The 19,220-nt window shown below is 35.6% G+C and overlaps 1 protein-coding gene and 1 pseudogene across 7 annotated transcripts in view; one reads left to right on the forward strand and one right to left on the reverse strand.

Annotated features, from left to right (window-relative positions):
• GTF2I (general transcription factor IIi) overlaps positions 1–19,220 on the forward strand; it is a 103,853-nt gene that overhangs the window by 57,552 nt on the left and 27,081 nt on the right. For 4 of the 7 annotated variants that reach the window (XM_060079522.1, XM_060079523.1, XM_060079524.1 and 1 more), the window contains 5 exons: positions 1,480–1,542; positions 9,823–9,933; positions 11,036–11,101; positions 14,913–15,096; positions 18,636–18,694. In XM_060079522.1, coding sequence (XP_059935505.1) covers positions 1,480–1,542; positions 9,823–9,933; positions 11,036–11,101; positions 14,913–15,096; positions 18,636–18,694 — 483 coding nt within the window. The remainder of the gene's footprint in view (positions 1–1,479; positions 1,543–9,822; positions 9,934–11,035; positions 11,102–14,912; positions 15,097–18,635; positions 18,695–19,220) is intronic. The other 3 variants (XM_060079525.1, XM_060079526.1, XM_060079527.1) reach the window with 1 other exon arrangement.
• LOC132476296 (elongin-C-like) lies at positions 5,042–5,364 on the reverse strand (annotated as a pseudogene).

Consider the following 19,220-nt stretch of genomic DNA (forward strand, 5'->3'; position numbering starts at 1 on the left):
TCATTTTTATATCCACAGCCACCCTGTGGACTGCTTTGTCTCTTAGCCAGCCATCCTCCTTTGATTGTAGGATTGAATAGATACTCAACTGTGGTACAGCTTTTTTAATTATTGGAATCTTGAGTTAAACGGTTACCATGCAGAGTGGCTTCCTGTTGCTAAACCGTTTAGATAGTTCCAAAAGAATTTTTGTAGATTTCTCCCAAGGAAAATAACTGGTTAAGGTAACTGGACATTGTTTTAGAATTATTATTTCTCACATAAACTGGTCGTGTCAAGCCTTATTTTTTTAAGAATAAAAAGGAACTCTATTCTGTACCTTTTTATTCCTTATATTTGCTTTTTTGTTTTATTTTTTTTAAATCAGTAATTTGATCTTTTACTTTCTTCGAGTGGAGGGAGTTCTGAAGGTCCCTGGAAAGTTGACTGATCTTTCCAAATTCAGTTGTAGAATTAGAGTATTCTAATTGGAATACATTTCTTGCAGAAGTATTGAAATGCTCATTTTAAATAATATTTTAAATTTCTTGTTGAGTTTTTTTAATAGATGATGGTGTGGATGAAAATTTTTTTGTTTTCTTTTACTGTGTGTAGGTAATTAGATATTTCCTCTGTAACAAAATCCTCTGTTTTGGATAGGCAGTATTTACAGCAAGGAGATACCTGTATACAAGACAAATTGTACTGGGGTTCATTGGGCAATGTGAATTAGATATTAGGCTTTGAACTACTTTATTTTTGAGGAAATTTTTATTGTCATATTGCAGTGTTAATAGAGTCGAATTGAAGTTCGGTTCTGTTCTTTATTCCTTTACTAACAAGTAAACATAATCTTTGGCAAATCAATTAATCTTTCAACCTTTGCAAAATGAAAAGAGAGCTGATGAAGATACTCTCTAGCTGAGCTTCCAGCACTAACATTCTGATGTACATTTGTTTTGTGCAGTAACACAAATATTTAATTTTGTAAAGTATGTTGCATATAAAGTTAGGTGATACAGTCCTGTATGCATTTGTTATAGTCACTGTTTTGATATGAAGGTCCCCATTGCAAAAAATTTGATTGTGGTTTTATTGAACAATATAAGCCACTCCTAGGATTTCTGAAAGAAGAGGAGAAATAGTTTAAAAAGAATAAAACCTTTGTTTTTATCCTAGTGTCTTCTAGTTACAGCAGGAAAATAATTGTGACTTCATTATAATTTTATTCCTCTAAAAATAAAAGTTTTTTGAGTCCATTAATGCAGGTAATTTGGTATTGTCTAATAGTTTTCCAGAGTTTCTCTACTTTCTATTTTCTTTTATCCCTACTTACAATGAAAAGGGTCAGATATTTTAACTTAACAAATACGAGATGAATTAAAATGCCAGTAAAATTTTATAGTAGGCTGCTTTTGGAATATCAAATCAGTAAAATGTTGGAACATAATAGAAAGTGCTTTATAATGAATGTCATTTTAGAATTTTATTTTTTTCAAGATTCTACTCAACATGTCCCTTCAGAAACAAGTGAGGACCCCGAAGTTGAGGTGACTATTGAAGGTTAGTTATCTAAAAGCATTGATTCCAAAAGTTTACTTCTGGTCATAAAAATATTTGTCACATTCACATTGCTAAGTATGCATTTCATTCATTTTTAAAGGAAACTTGTGAAAAAAAAACTGAAGCATATATGTGTATGTGTGACCAAAGCAGCCCATATCCCACCAGCACACCCAGTGCTTTGGGAGTTTTAGACAACAAAAAGTAAGCCGTGAAAATGAGCAGTGGGCCAACCTATATACTTTCTATCATTGGGAATAGAGAATTTTTAAAAAGCGAAAACTATGACCAGACTGGATGCACACAAAAACAGATTTATAACCTGTTATTGGGTGTGATATAAGAGACTTAATTAGTACTGGAACCCCTGTGTCTACCTTAGTGAAGTGGAGGAGAAGGTGTTGATAGTTTTCCCCCATAAAATGCAGTTAGAGGCTAGCATATAATCTGTCCTTCAAAACTTTTGAAGCAGCAGCTACAAAAATATTCTAAACTAATCTCTCTATATAGTTAAAGTTGCTTCAAATGTAGTTTTTTCTTCAAGGATAATGCATGAATGCAGATGAGCCAGTTTGTCCTGAATTATTTAAAGATTCAGCTAATTATTAACAGTATCATGCTTTATATTTAATAATTATTAAATGTGTATTGATTTTTTTTTCCTTTGAAGTTATGTCACACTATTCCTCTATAAGTTTTTTCTCCTCAAAGTAGTTTTCTCTAAGGTAAAAATACAGCTCTGTTAACCCCCGCCCTATTCCAGTGACCCTCTACTCAGTGGTAGATGGCACTTTATTGTGTATACATCTAAAAATAATTTGATGTATATACATACACACGTGCATATTTCATTTTGCGAAAATACATGGATGTTTTCAGCATACAGCATTATAATGAACAAATAAAATACACACATATCACATTTTCCGTAGTTTTTTTCCCCATAACTTTACATCTTGGTACTTCATCATTATTATTTTTTTTAACTGCTACATAACCTTTCTTGGTTTGCTGTCTTTGTCTTTCCTTTTTTTTTTTTTTTTTAAATAACCTGTCTCCTACTGGTGTCCACTTGGTTATTTATGGTGTTTGGCTACTTCAGGCTATTCAAAGTGTTTGTCTTCATTGCTTCTAAATTATAAGTTGATTGGTGGCTTTTACCTAATATCAGAAATTTTCTCATACTTTGTTAACATCTCAATTTAATATACATATTTTATCATTAACATAATTTTACTAACCTAAAAGCAGTTTTGAATTGTTTCTAGTCAAGTAAGTAAGTAATTAACTAATTTGTCCACACTGGGCGGCATGTGGGATCTTAGTTCCCCAACCAGGGATCGAACCCCAGCCTGTTGCACAGAGTCTTAACCACTGGACTGCTAGGGAAGTCCATAGTAATTGAATTTGATTGCTTTTTAATTTGAAACTGAACTATGAGAAAAAAATCTATAAATATTATATTTATATTATGAGCACTGAGAACCTTTCCCTTCCTATAGAGATAAGAAAAATTGATGATAAAAATTATTAGCATAAAGCTTTTAAATAGTACTAATAACCACATTGATTTATCTGAAAGCAAATCTTAAAACAGATAAAGGCTATGTTAGAATTGTTTAGAAAATAAAGACTTGTTTTTAATAGTATAAGACCTTTAAAGGGATGTCAAGATAATTATGAAATAAATGGCTTATAAACTTGAAATGTGTGTCAGTCTTTTCAGTTTTAACTCTTTGGAGGGAATGATAAATCCCATTTCTTTTAAACTAAGACATAGTACCAGAAGTTTGATACATCATCCAAATTTGTCCACGAGTAGAATTTTGCTATTTAGGCTGCTGCCTTATGTTCAGAAGACCAGTGAAATACCAGGTCTGTGTAACGTAATTACTTTTCAGGGTAGCATTTTCTGTGGATATGAACAAACTATTATGTACCAACTCTAATTAAATTGCTAATTAATTGTTATCCATACATTAAGGAAGGTAAAATGTAATCTGTGATATTAACAAGGCAGGTCAAATGAGATCTCACATGCACATCTTATTGATAAGTATATTGTATTTTTTTCTGGAAAGATGATTATAAAATGCTAGAAACTAGGAAAATATCCATAGTTAGAAAATTAAATTTTGATACATTCTCATATTAGAAAAAATATATTGGCATTGAAATGGTAACTTTTTTTTTTTTTAATATGTGATCTGAAAAAAGACCCCTAGTGTAATATGCTTAGTGAAAAAAAAAAGAAAAACCCTGCCTTTCAAGAACAAGTCACCTTTAAAAGGAAAAGTGTATCTAGAGAACTATGTTAGTTTTGTTTAGGAAAATACTTGTGCTTTGAAGGAAATAAGATAATCCTGCTTGCCTGGGAGTGACTTTTGTTTTCTCATATTGTATCTTTCTGCATTTCCCAAAAAGTTTATAGAAAAGAAAAAAGAAACTTTGTCATCAAGTAAGTTTGTAAGATTTTCCACGGTACTTTAACCTTGATATCTTTATTTGCAATTATGTGATGTTATGAGGGGTTTAATTGAGATTGATGCAGACATGTTAAACTGCAGGAAATAGTCTATTGAGCTGAGATGTGCTCTTCCATTTGTGATGATCAATTTGTTCTTGAAGACAGTGGTGCGCATGTATAACTTTTGTGACTTAGGTTTGGGAAATACCCCTTGGAGTAATATGGCTGTGTGTGCCTTAATTTCATAAACATGGTGACTACATTTCTGGGCAAAATCAGACTGTTGTCAGGTCTCTGGCACATGCATGCCTTTGATAAGTGCAGAGACAGTCTTACCTAAGAGTTGTTTGAGGTCTGGCTGTCGTGGGTGTGCTAATAACAGGACGTGTTTTGCTTGAGAAGAGGTCTCCTTACAGTGCAGTTCACTTTCAATGCATTTTCCCCCGAACTTGAGTCATTCACACATGTTTATTCTGCTGTGGCCTAACCCCCTCATTGTTTCTTAACTTAATTTGTCTTCAAATTGATTTTTTTTAATTTAATTTATTTATATTTATTTATTTGGCTGTGTCGGGTCTTAGTTGTGGCGCGCGTGGGCTTATCTCTAGTGGTTTGCAGGTGGTCTCTCTCTAGTTGTGGCACGTGGGCTCCAGGGCGTGTGGGCTCTGTAGTTTGCAGCATGCTGCCTCTCTCGTTGAGGCACACGGGCTCCGTAGTTGTGGCGCGCGGGCTTAAGTTGCCCCGCGGCATGTGGGATCTTAGTTCTCCGACCAAGGATTGAGCCCGAGTCCCCTGCATTGGAAGGCGGATTCTTTACCACTGGACCACCACAGAAGTCCCTTCAAATTGATTTTAAATAGATTAAAAAGGTTAATTTTGTGTCTTCTTAAGTAAGACTCTTCTTGAAATTAAAAATTTTCTTTTCTTAAATAAATTGAAAGATATACATAAATAGTTACACACCGGAATGCAGTTCACAATACCACCTATATATGGACTATACTTTTTTGGGTTTTTTTAAAAATAATGTATTTAACAATCTAGGAAGTTTGCAGCCATCATCAGTTTCAGTGCAATTTCAGGTGCAATTGGAATTCAGTAATCTCCGTGGAGCTGTTAGTGTAGCAAACCTTGTAGGTAAAATACATGTATACTTTTGATAGCACATGTGAAGGGATCTCTCTAAGACTGACTTCATTAGTTTCGTTCTCAGCAAACTGACCTGGGCCACTCAACATGGCTTTTATTGTTCCTGATGTTAGCACATGTTCTCTTTTTATAGTAAATTCGTGACCATCCGAAAATAACAATTTTACATGCATGGCATCAGGGCCCTCACAGCCACCGTAGGTTTTCTCTTCTCCATCCACTATGTTCTTATGAAATTCTGCTTTGCGTCCACAGGAACTTTAGTAGTTTCTCATCAGCTCCGCAGCGACCACTGTCACTGCACCGGGTCCCCGTGTACCACCACAGCCCTATGCCAGGGCCACTTTGGATAACACTGTTTTAGAGTTTGAATAGTTGGATTTCATCCTCTGGTGGTATCCTTTTTCATGAAATTTATGCTTAGGACATTCATAAATACTTGGCTGCTGCACAAAATTAAGGACTACAGTATTCAAGTGTTCATTTAATCAGTCCACAAATACCAGGCACCTTGTATGTGCTGGGGGCTGTACTAGGCGCTAAGGTGTGAACAAGATAGGCAAGTCCATTGGAGAGTTTTGAACAGAGAAGTGATAAGTTCTGTCCTCCTTTTTGAAGAAACAGGGCTGCTGTAAAGACTGAGAGCAGACCATAGTGGAAGCAAAGCTATTGTAGTTATCCAGGGCAGAGAGGGAGGTGCTGTAGAACTGGATGGTGACAGTAGGGATAAGGAGTGATTGAATTCTGGGCATTTCTGAAGATAGAGCAATAGTCTTTGCTATTTGTCACTGTTATGCTTATCTTACAAATGTTACATGAGAGTTCATAGAATCTGTGTAATTGGGTAGGTTATCGTTTGAATACTTTGTATTTTCAACTTTATAGTTGCTAACAAATCACTTAATGAACATCCAATTATTATGTAAAAATTAGACTTTTGGAGGATTTAGGACCTGGGTCCATGGGTGGAAAATGCCATCTATTAATTTGAAATGTGTAGGGTAATTAATTAAGAGAAAGAGCGCCTGGTTTATTTTAATTTGTTACTTTGAATAGGTGTCAGATTATTTGATAAAACATTACCAATTTGATTATGTTGAAAAGAGTATCAGAAAAAATTTTTATATGCTATTAATGAATTCATCAAGAATTAGATGAGTTTAGTAACACATTTTAGCTCTGAGGTCTGTGTTATCTATAGGCATATTTGTAAGTATGTTGCAAAAAGGAAAATAGGATTTTTTTAGATAGTAATTTTGGGTTAGGGTCTGTTAACTGCCTTTTTTCAAGGGGTGGGAGGCTTTTTTTTGTGGTACGCGGGCCTCTCACTGTTGTGGCCTCTCCCGTTGCGGAGCACAGGCTCAGCGACCATGGCTCACGGGCCCAGCCGCTCCGCGGCATGTGGGATCTTCCCGGACCGGGGCACGAACCCTTGTCCCCTGCATCGGCAGGCAGACTCTCAACCACTGCACCACCAGGGAAGCCTGGGAGGCTTGTTTTTAAGACTGAGGCATAGCTGTCACATATTCCTCACTGAATTGCAGCCTTTGCATGTTAAAATATCTTGAAATTCATTTTATAAGCTTTTAGTTTTGATGATGTAAATATTTTTAGTTTGGGCTTAAATTGGAAGTGTCCAGAGATATGTGTCTTTTTACACAAAAGTGGTTGTTTATAATGTTGAAGCACCATGATAGTTAGAAAACAGTGCTACCTGCTGGACTGATTGTTAGAGGCAGACTGGTTTCTGCTACAGAGAAATAATTTGGATCCTTTCTGAAAGAGATTTTGAGGTCAAGAGTAACAGTTTTTCATACTTTTTCAAAATCAGAGTTTTTTGCTGCAAGAGTAGAAAAAAAAATAGAAGGTGTGGTTGAGTTCATAGTTCTTCTTGATCTAATTCTATGTTTCATATGAATTAAAACACTCTAAGATCAAGTAATAAATATATGAAATGGGTTAGTCTTTTAATAAAATATATGGTGTGGTATTTTATCATCACACATAATTAATTTCATCTCTGTTTACATTTAATAGATTGACTTCATTATTTGTCACTGGAGAGAAATGTGATAATCACTTTTTAATATTTTACAGGCTTTGTTAAATCATTTGTTATCTTGTTAAAAAACACTTCCTAGATTTGTCTTTTTTCTGTTTATGGTCGATGAGGTTACTTTTATAAACTATATTTATACTATTAAATCCTTTTGTTTTAAAATAAGTTAATCTGATTGAACAAATGAGGTCTTGGACACTAAAGAAAAGCTCTCTTGCCTTTTCCCCTTGGCCTCAATTTCAAACCGTTCAGATTGCAATTGGGATGAATATAACAGAGCACTGACTTTTCATTACCATCCTAAAGCTATATTTTCTTTTTTATTTTATACTCTTTTGGTTTTAATGTTATATAATTCAATTAGCAATAATTTTAAATGATAATCTATAGAAATATTTAGGCTACATTAGCCTGTAAGGAAAATACTTTTGTTTTAAATGTCATTGCTTAATGTTTGTAAAGAAATATTAATACTAAGCATTTAAAATGCTTTGACAATATTCATAGGTGAAATGAGTCTATTTCATTTTACCCTTTGCAAATTAGCCTGAAAATACTCTCAGGCGTCTAAAAATCTATTTGGAAATTGGAAAGGGGGGATTTTGTCAGCTGTTTTCAGAATTGAAAGCCAGGCATTAGAGAAATACCTTGTATGTTTTCCAAAATGTATCTACTTAGGTGTGAATCTAATGATTTAATAACCTATTTAAGAATTTTTTGACCATTTTTAATCCTTGTAATAGTTTAATCATTATGAGCCCATGTTACATAGTCAAGTTTTATTTTACTGGTAGTTTGTCATTTTTAAATTGTTTTTTACTACAAATTTTTTTTTGTTTTTTTTTGGATTTGAACATGGGTTTCTACAGTGGAATTCAACGCGTGAAAGTTTTTGTAGTGTCGTAAGTTGTTTATATGATAACTTGTTCCTGAAATAGTATTCCTTTTCCCAGCACATAAATGGGTCCTAATATGACTTTATCTGGTATCAGTGACGTTGATACCTTTTTGTCTTATTGGTTTGAATAGTCAGTCAGTAAATGATTTTAGGTAATCAGAATATCTGTTGACATTACAGTTGGCCCACCATAGCTGCAAGCTTTAACCAACTGCAGATGGAAGGTATTCAGAAAGAGGTTTTTAGAAAATTCTAAGAAGGAAAACTTGAATTTGCCATGTGCCAGACAACTATTTACATAGCACTTACATTGTCTTAGGTATTAGAAGTAATCTAGAGATGATTTAAAGTATAAGGGAGGATGTGCATAGGTTAATTATATGCCAATTTATATAAGTGACTTGAGCATCCGTGGATTTTGGTATCCACAGGCTGTGTAAAGGAAGAACCCAAAGTCAGTGAACAAGGGCAGCCATGTCTGTGTTCTCTGATGCTATGATAGGAATGAGATTGAAGTATTTTAGGCTTTAGTCAGATTTTCCCTTGATTAACATACAAAGTATATAAAAGTTATCCATTGCTGTCCAAGGCATCATTGTATATTAGGCTAAGTTTGAATTTTTTATTGTTTTTTGAGAGTTAACCTGTTTAGCTGAAAGAATGATACCCATAATTTCATCTCAGCTGCACTGTCTAGCATATGACATGGTTAAGTCATATAGCATTCTCTGATCTTGTTTGTTTAGCTATAAAATGAGAATGAAAATTATACTGAAAAGGGGAACTTAGTGTATCTTATGGTATCTTTTTGTTACTGCTGTTGCCTTTAACCCAGTAATTATTTTCTTCTTCATCCCACATTTTTTAAAGTATAGATATTTGAAAATGGTATTTTCAGTAATTTATAGATGGTGTTTGAGCAGAAATCTCAGTAGTGTGCCAACTGATACTTTCAGGGACCAGAAGAAGATGACAGTTGATAGCTTTTCTTACTTGATCCAGTGTCCTTTATTCTAGCACCAGATGTATTGAAGTATCATGGCAGAGTTGAGTTGCAGGCGTAGCCGCAAAGAACTCTTACTACAAAGTCTTGGATAGTCTATATTCTGTGATTAAATATATGATCGCTTATTTTCTACATACATGGGTATTATATTGGATGAATCAACAATACCTGTTTCACAAATAATATAATCTTACTTCTTTTAGTTCTGTTTGTTAAAAGTTTTTAATATACAGTTATCCAACCTCCTTTATGTATGCTTGAATTTTGTATAAGCTTAAATATTTCTCCATTCAAGATATATTTTCTCCCCATTTTCTTATACATTTGTATAGTTGTTGGTAGCTGTCTCCATTAAAACCTTTTTCTTGGAAGACTTAAAATACACTATAATCCTAGACAGCTGTCTGAGAGGAGTTAGGAGAAGGGGAAATTTATATGACTTAGTTCAAATTAAGCAAACTGAAAAAAAGGAGCAAGACAAAGGAAAACGAGGGTTATTCACTTGAGCACCTCCGAAAAGAGTAGGAAAGCTGGAAATGTAACTGGGAAAAAATACGCAGAAAATGGCAATACAGAAATAACGGTTGCTGTCCCAGTCATATTTAAATCCCCCCACGTCTTTCGAATGCTGAGAATTTTACAGGCAGTGGCTGTCACTCATTTAGACTGTTCCTCCAGTGATGATAGTTTTCTTTTTCAAGATGATGATTATTCTCCACCTACCAAGAGACCAAAGAGCAATGAGCCTCCCCAGCCGCCAGTCACAGAACCTGCCAATGCCGGCAAACGGAAAGTGAGGGAGTTCAACTTTGGTAAGTTGTCAACTAAATGTGGTCCTCTTTACTTTTTTTTCCTTCCAAACTTTTTCTGTTACTGAAGAGTTACAGCATTCTTTGGGGAGGATGCCTTAAATATATTACTGCCTTATAATCTAAGCTGAGGAAAGCCATGGACAGTCTGAAGTAACCTTAAAGACACTGCTTATACATGTTTGTGTATACCAAAGCATAAGACATTGTATCTTAACTAGAATTGGTAGACTTAAGGGAATTTCCTGGCAGTCCAGTCGTTAGGACTCGATGCTTTCACTGCTGGGGCCCGGCTTCAGTCCCTGGTCAGGGAAGTAAGATCCCACAAGCCATAATGTGGCCAAAAATAAAATAAAATAAAAATGGGTAGACTTAAAAATCAGTGTTAATGACTTAGTATTTCAGTTATTTGTCTGAGATTTGGATCACTTTTTTATTTCAGATATAATTTTTATATTAATTTTTCTTGCTTTGTGTAACTGCTGGCCTCTGATCTAATCAAACCACAGTGATATCCTTTTGAAGGGACTAAGTAAAATATTAGTGGCAAGATGTGTTTGTGATCCATATTTTGAATAAATAGAACATTTAGCTTTATACATTTTTTAAATAGTACTTGAATATTTTAAGTTGTCTTAGTCATAATTACTGAATATAAATTGAAGTTATATATATAGTAAGTTTATATATATTCTTTATCATGCTATTTATTATAAGTTGCAACTGTATATAAAGTCTTAGTTCCGTACAACGTAAACATGTTTTAGAAGGTTTCCTGCACAGTCTTGGGGACCTTTCTCTTTTTCGCCTCACTTTGTAGTGTTTAATTGACAGGTCTTTTCTGCCCTCCTGCTTGTACGCAGTATGAAGTGTTCTGAAAATAATCTTTAAACAACCCTATAATCTCTCATTGAACCAATTATAAGAACTGCAAAAAAGATAAAGTCCTTAGGAAAACAGTAAAATTATACAGACAGGTGGATTATTAAAAATCAGGATATATTATGTAGAAAATAAGTCGTTAGATGTTGGGTCATCTTCAGAACATATTAGTGCCTCCAAACAGGGATTTATCATTGAGTTTTAACTTTCTCTCAATTTTCAGAGAAATGGAATGCTCGAATTACTGACCTGCGTAAACAAGTTGAAGAGTTGTTTGAAAGAAAGTATGGTAAGTCTAAACTCAAAAATTCCTGTAAGGTTTGGTCCGTAAGCTTTTTAACAATGGAATTACTATTCATCTAATATGAGCAAGTCCCATTCTACCAGTGTTTGTGCCTTCTTTACTTATCTGTCCAAATATTAGAAATTTTCTTTCCAGATCACAACAAAGCTTTAGAAGAAGCTTCTTTTCTTTAATTATCAATTAGTATTTCCGTTAAACTTTAAGCATGTGTGTTTGGGAGTTTATTTATATATTTGTTGCAAAATCTTGAATCTTGGAGATTTAACTGAAGAGTGTTTTCTTAAGCAATAGTGTTCCTTAAACCTTATGTGTTAAATCTAGTATTCATCTAGATGCCCTTATTTTCCCTACTCTCAATAGATACCTGAGTTTGTTAGATCTCAAATTCTCTTTTCCTTTTATTTTAGTATTCCGTCCTATAGCTACCTTTATATAGTAATCAGAGAAACAAGATTCATTATCACCTGGTATCAAATGCTCACCTAGAAATAGCAAAAATTGTTAAAAAATATGTTTTGTTTTTTTTGCGGTACGCGGGCCTCTCACTGTTGTGGCCTCTCCTGTTGCGGAGCACAGGCTCTGGACGCACAGGCTCAACGGCCATGGCTCACGAGCCCACCCGCTCCGCGGCATGTGGGATCTTCCCGGACCGGGGCACGAACCCACGTCCCCTGCATCGGCAGGCAGACTCTCAACCACTGCACCACCAGGGAAACCCTGTTGGGTTTTTTAAATTTGGAGAATTCTTTGCAAATGACTGGCAAAGCTGTAAAATTGTATAATACACTGAATTTTAACTTGAAAGTCTGTAGTGCTATCCTGCATTACTGAATTTCTCTTAAGTGAATTTTTAATTTAATTTTATTTTTTATAAATCTATTTTATCTATTTTTACTTCTGGCTGCGTTGGGTCTTCACCACTGCGCGCGGGCTCTCCCTAGCTGCGGCAAGCAGCGGGCCACCCCTCACCGCGGCATCCTCCCCTCTTGTGGAGCACGGGCTCTAGGTGTGCGGGCTTCAGCAGTTGCAGTGCGAGGGCTCAGTAGCTGTGGCTCGCGGGCTCTAGAGCGCAGGCTCAGTAGTTGTGGCTCACGGTCCCAGCTGCTCCGTGGCATGTGGGATCTTCCCAGACCAGGGCTCTAACCCGTGTCCCCTGCATTGGCAGGCGGACTCTCAACCACTGCACCACTAGGGAAGCCCCTCTAAGTGAAGTTTTTAAATGATAAACAACATTGGGATTATTTACTTTAAGTAACTTGAACAGTTCCCTATCACGGATTATAATACTCCTCAGTGAAGATCTATAATTAGAGTAAACTTCATGAGGAATTCAGTAACTTTTTCTTTATTTTTATTTTTTTTGCGGTACGCGGGCCTCTCACTGTTGTGGCCTCTCCCGCTGCGGAGCACAGGCTCCGGATGCGCAGGCTCAGTGGCCATGGGTCACGGGCCTAGCCTCTCCACCGCACGTGGGATCTTCCCGGACCGGGGCACAAACCTGTGTCCCCTGCATCGGCAGGCGGACTCTCAACCACTGAGCCACCAGGGAAGCCCTTCTTTAATATTTTCAGTTATTTTCTTAAGGTTCTCAGTATTTTTCCCATGTTTCAGAGTCAGAGTCTATTGCCTGTGATTTTGTTTTATCTTATTTTTTTTATTTTTATAAATTTATTTATTTATATTTTATTTTTGGCTGCGTTGGGTCTTTGTTGCTGCATGCCGGCTCCCTCTAGTTGCAGTGAGCAGTACTCTTCATTGCAGTGCACGGGCTCTAGGCGCGCGGGCTTCAGTAGTTGTGGCGCGCGGGCTCTAGAGCGCAGGCTCAGTAGTTGTGCCGCGTGGGCTTAGTTGCTCCGCGGTATGTGGGATCTTCCCGGACCAGGCCTCGAACCCATGTCCCCTGCATTGGCAGGTGGATTCTTAACCACAGCGCCACTAGGGAAGTCCTATTGCCTGTGATTTTAATTAGACAATTTCAAAGTAAAAACTCACAACATATTCTTTCTACGTGGAAGCACTATAACGTGGTGGTTAAGATTACAGGCTGTGGGGACAGACTCTCTGGCCATGTTCTCTTAGTCCTCTCTGAGCCATTTGTGAAAGACATGAGAACTATAGCTCTACTCTGAAGATTTGATGAGATAGATGAGATAGTGCTTGTGAAGTGCTTCCTATAATACTTGGGACGTAAGTACGTAATAAATGCTTGCTGTTTATATTTTTGTTATTGTATTCTTAATTTAGTACTATTATGAATAAAAGGAATTTACTTATCACAGTTTTTATAAATTTCTGTGTTTCTCATAAAGAGAAGCAAAGGTTATGTTTTTACTTTTGTTGTGATGGTGATATATTTATTTGATTATTTTGCATACAAGAGAATAATGTTTACCAGTCATTGTGAAATTATAATAATAATATTCACATTTCATAATTTCAAAGCATCTTTAATGGTAATTGCCTTCGGGGAAGGTATTTTCATTGTTAAATATGAATATGATTTTCAGATGTAATATATCAACGAAGGATATTAAATCTAACTCAGAATTAATGTGTAATATGGTACACTTGAAACTTGAGTACAAAGATTAATGTTTAGCAAATAAACTTTTACATAAAATACCAGCAAAAAAGTGGACCTGTTCTGAGAGGTGATTCCTGAGGGAGCAGGGGCTGAGGGGAGTCCACCGTAGTCATTTTTGCTTTGGAACCTTTCTGGCAAGGTCAGTAGCATCTGTGCTGTTCTGTTCGCTGGAAAGCAGTTTATATAACTGTGCTATATGTTAATTACATGAACTAGAAACCTTTGAAAGAATTAGTGGTGTTTGCTATGTAGTCATGGAGAATTTGGCATTGCTTTACTTAGTATCAAAATGTTTGTGCAATTTTTAATGCTAGCTAAAAATGTGCTTGTGTTGTAGATGAATGTAAACTGATGCTTTTAAAAACTTTTTATTATGAAATTCATACTTCCAAAGACCCTCTATTTAAATATCCATCACCCAAGTTCAACAGTGTTTAATATTTTACAATATTTTCTTTCTTGGCCTTTCCTGTCCTCTTTGTGATGCAAGAACATTTTAAAACTCTGATGTCCAAGACATCATGTCATTTCACCTCTCAAAACTCTAAATTGTAAAATTCCAAGTTGGGTGAGAGGAATGCATTGTCTTAATCTCAGTTCCATTGTCACATCTAAAAACATTACACTGTTTAATACCCAGTGATATTTAAATGTCCCCTATTGTTTAGAAAAACTGACTCTTTGTAGTTTGTTTAATAAAACTATCAAAGTCTGTTCATTGTATTTGATTCTTAAGATTCTTTGTGCATTTGGCTTGTTGCAGTTGTTGTATTATTTTACTCTCAATAAATAAATTTTAGAATTTTTACAGTTCAGAAAAATGTTCTGCTTCAGTTATTTTATTAAAAAATCCTTTTTACATCAACATTTATGTTTTTAACATATTACTTCTTTTTCATTATATGCTGTATGTATTAGCTGAAATTAGCTGGTATGTTTTTCTGGGGTCATTTGTGGCTCAGATTTGAGTAGAAAGTCTGCCTATATCTACATTATTTCAAAATAATATATTTCATTGCAGTTTTGACTAAGTAGAGTACTGGCATCTTTGGTGTTCTTTTCCTCTTAGTTCTTTTGTACTATTTTGCTTCTGATGCAGTGATAATAAAAATTGCAAAGCAATATGTATGTATTCGATTATTATTCTTTTCTACAAACTGTGCTTAATCCTTGTCATTTCATAATTTTCCCTTTCTCTTTTTACCCTTAAAGCTCAAGCTATAAAAGCCAAAGGTCCTGTGACGATCCCGTACCCTCTTTTCCAGTCCCACGTGGAAGATCTTTATGTAGAAGGACTTCCGGAAGGAATCCCTTTTAGAAGGCCATCTACTTACGGAATTCCTCGCCTTGAGAGGATATTACTTGCAAAGGAAAGGATTCGTTTTGTGATAAAGAAGTAAGACTCTTGGACTTTGTTCTTGACTAGTGCATCTTTTTATATTGTTGACAAATATTCACTAACCACTAGGGCTATATTTAAATTAAGTTTGAGTTATTATATGTTGTTTTATTTCTACTTTTCAGTGTGTCTGTGTGAGTTATGCCAGGGTTGGCTTTTGGAGTATGAACACCTGTCCATGCCTGACTGGCATACAGCTGTTATTTTCTTTTACAGTTTTTCTCTACGTATGCTAAAGAAAATACTGAAGTATCAGTGTCTTATTTTTTTAGAGCTGAATTTTAAAAACCATAGGTGGAAATAAAGTCGATTATAAAAATAAAAATAAACAGTAGAAGTAAGAATGAAAAGAAAAAGTAGAATGCTATAAATTCTTTAGCACTGACGTAGGGTTGTAGCAAGGAGCTTTAAAAAAAAATTATGTGCAGCAATTGGAAGTGTAAATGCTTCCATTTAAAAATGGCAGCTACATCACACATTTCCGTAATTTCTACTGACTAAAATTCTATTAAGATTACAATAAAAGTTTTAAAACACTAAGAGGGCATATATCAACATATTTCAGCAAATGTCGATATATGAAAACTTTCTGTTAGATGCATGAAGCAAGTATTGGATGCATTTGTAAACAGGAACAGTTGGAGAATAGTTGTCTAGGAAATTATCAAATATAATTGCTAAACTAAAATTTTCAGTGAAAGGGCTAAAAGATTATTAGTATTATAAATTGTAAACATGATTGTGTATATGAGACATGAGAAAGGATATGAGAAGAAAACAAAGATATATGCCTGGTCACATTTCATAAAGTTTCAGTGTCCTAAGGATAAAGGTAGAAATCATTAGGTTCCAGAGAATAAGACCATGTCATCATAAAGAATGAAAATCATGCAGATATCATATACTTGATTTCAGCAGTAAGGGATGTAACGCTATTACGTCATTCTTTCCAAGTTCAAATTGGAAATGATTTGAGCCTTGAATTCTGTAGCCAAACGTGCTTGAAAGCAGATAGAGATTGCAGCATGAAAGAGGTTGGGTAGCAGTTGGGATGTTTCCAGCACCAAGTAACAAAAACCCTTATTCAAATTGGCTTGTTACAGTAAGATTCTTATCTCATGTAGCAGGGGGGTCAGAGATAGGATGATTAAAACAGTGATACTTGGGTACTTCCCTGGCAGTCCAGTGGTTAAGACTGTGCGCTTTTACTGCAGGGGGCACAGGTTCAATCCCCCGTCAGGAACTAAGATCCCGCATGCCACATGGTGCAGCCAAAAAAAAAAGTTAAAAAAATTAGAAAATAAATAAAACAGTGATACTTGGGGCTCTGCTTCTGCTCCTTTCCAGATTCTTCCTTCCTTGTGCTGATAGTTTCCTTAGACTAGTGAGCTGGATGCAGTAGTTCCAGAACTCACAGCCAGACACGTCTACTAGGAGGGACAGTAGCTACCTGTGTTTCTCTGAGAGAAGGAAACTTTGGAATATGGCCTTACTTCTCTTTGGTTAGGATTATGTCAAGTGCTTATTCCTCAGCCAGGCACAGGCATGGGAAAGATAGCACCATGATGGGTGTAGACCATGTAGTACTCACCCTTCAGTGAATGGGGGCGGAGTTCACTTCCCCTGAATTACGTGGCTTTCATTTTAAGTTCTAATATGAATGAGTCTTTTTGAGTCACGTGCATATTATAACTGATTTAATTTTTTCCCACATATCTTTGGGCTATAAATAGTAAAGTCAATAACAGTAGCAGAATGATAGTCATTTGCAGAAGTATTCATGTTCATTTTTCTGGCAATGCTCTGATACTGTTGAGGAAGTGGGGAAATTAACAAACACCTTGATCAAAGATTATAACCAAGCAGACTTGCCTCTGTATTGGTATTAAATAAGGGAATGATAGGATTTAACTAAGGATAAAAAGGACCCAAGAAATACCATAGGTAATAGGTGAGCTGTCCTCCACAGAGAAACTTGTTGCAAACAGATATTTTTCTTTCAAATAAATTGTAGTTTAAAAGATTTTGTCCTCCATTTTTCTATGAACAATTCAAGTGAAACTCTCCTTACACGAGACAGCATGGTAGGCAGCCGTGCAGACTAGCAGCATTGGCATCACCCGGGAGCTTTCAGAGACACCACATCTTAGATCCTACCTAGATCTACTGGATCCGTCCTGCATGTGATGAGGATCCCAGGTGATTCCAGTGCTCATTAAAGTTTGAGACACCTTGGTGTGGAGAACAAGCTTTGAAGTCAGAATAATAGTAATGGCAGTTCAGCCCGATGTGTCCAGTACAGTCAAGCACTTTATATTATCACCCACACTTTTTTTAACAGATGAGGAAACAAGGCAATGAGAAGGAAGGAAGGAAGAAAGAAAGAAAGAAAGAATGAATGAATGAACATTTCTTAGTCTCTCATGAAATTGAATGGTAAACAAAAGAGGCTTGTTATAAAACCCTGACACCAGTCCTAGTCAGGAATCAAATAACCACTCCTTCCCCCCTACATATTGATATATTAATAAGCCTGTTCTAAGAACTCTTGTACTGTCATTTTCTTACAGTGCTTGCATTTTAATTTGTTAGAAGTTTTGAAAGTTTTTTTGAATAACTAAGGAAAACATACAAATAATTTTACAGGTTTTGCTCATGGTTGCTGATCTTAAAGCATATAAAACTCTATCTTTGGGTATTTAAATGTTTGTGCAAGCTCACCACAAGGTACTCATACTGTGCAGGTTCTGTTCAAGTCCTTTTGATGTTCTTATTTATGGGAAGCCATCTCTCACATTTGGAAGGGACTTTGTAAGCCTTTCCCCAAAGGTTAATGTGGTTAGTCTTGATAAACAGAAACTATTATGTTTATTTAGAAGGGTAATGCTATACTTCAGCAAACGTTTTATTTCACAGCTCTTCCATTGACTTAACCCTATATTAGTTTCTAACATTTTCAAGATTATGGTTAATACATGGCCATGCTTCTCTGTGATCTCAGTCTCCTCCCTCTTCCCCGTTACTTCAGGATATTACAACAAAATAGAGTGAGGCGGGATACATAAGTTAGATTGTAAACATTCTGTGGGGTGTTTGTGTATTCGGAAGAATTTTTTAAAAGCATGTGTACTGTCCTGCAGATGTTAGTTTTGAAATATATATGGTTTTTATAACCAGATTATAGATGTTTTTAGGTGGTCTTGAATGTAATGTAAAATTGAAGACTCCCATTTAAAATTTTTGCAGTTTGCTTCCTTTGGTGTTATGCTTTTATGAAATACCTTTGATTTACAAAGTTTACTCTGTGTGTGTGAGTGTGTGTGTGTATGTGCGTGCGTGTGTGCGTGCGCGTACACACACTCCATGAAGCACATTAAGAAACAATTTGCAGTTACCATTTGGTTTTATTACTCTGCAAATCTCAAGAAATTAGGATTTAGTTGTGCTCAAGAGTTCAGGCTGTCTTTTAAAAACTGGCTTTGATGACTGAATATGACAAATACTAGTAGTTATTAGTAATTTTTCTCACCTTTCAGACATGAACTTTTGAATTCAACACGTGAAGACTTACAGCTTGATAAACCAGCTTCAGGAGGTAGGTCTCCAGTCTTGTGTCAAATTATATGTCAAATCAGAACATGATGTACAAGGAATATTGTCCAGGGTTCTCTAGAATAATAAACACATTTTGTTCTTAATAACCCATTATAAATAAATGTAAACATCACATTTCTGGATAAACTATAAAAGAACCATGTCTGTTCTATATTTGAGATGCAAAATTTTTCTGGCATAATGTATTGAACAGTTTATTATCCTAGTCTGTAGTATCCTAGTCTGTATTAGTATCAGTTGAATGATCATCCATCATTATACCCAGGAGCTAAAGGCTTACTTCTTAGAGTACATAGCCATGGGCATCATCACTTGTTGGTTAGATGTGTTTTGAAGGAAATCCAATCATGATCTGTTCTCTTAGTTGCTTTTGCTCTGGAGTGGAGGGAGTAGGGTGGGGATATGAAATGGAAATTGCATCACTTAGAGTTGGTGTAATGAAAGGATTGCCAGCATTATTGTGGCCCCAAATTTATCATCACAAAAATCACCTGCTAGCTGATCTT

Source organism: Mesoplodon densirostris, chromosome 16, assembly GCF_025265405.1.
Source record: "Mesoplodon densirostris isolate mMesDen1 chromosome 16, mMesDen1 primary haplotype, whole genome shotgun sequence".
Lineage (NCBI taxonomy): Eukaryota > Metazoa > Chordata > Mammalia > Artiodactyla > Ziphiidae > Mesoplodon > Mesoplodon densirostris.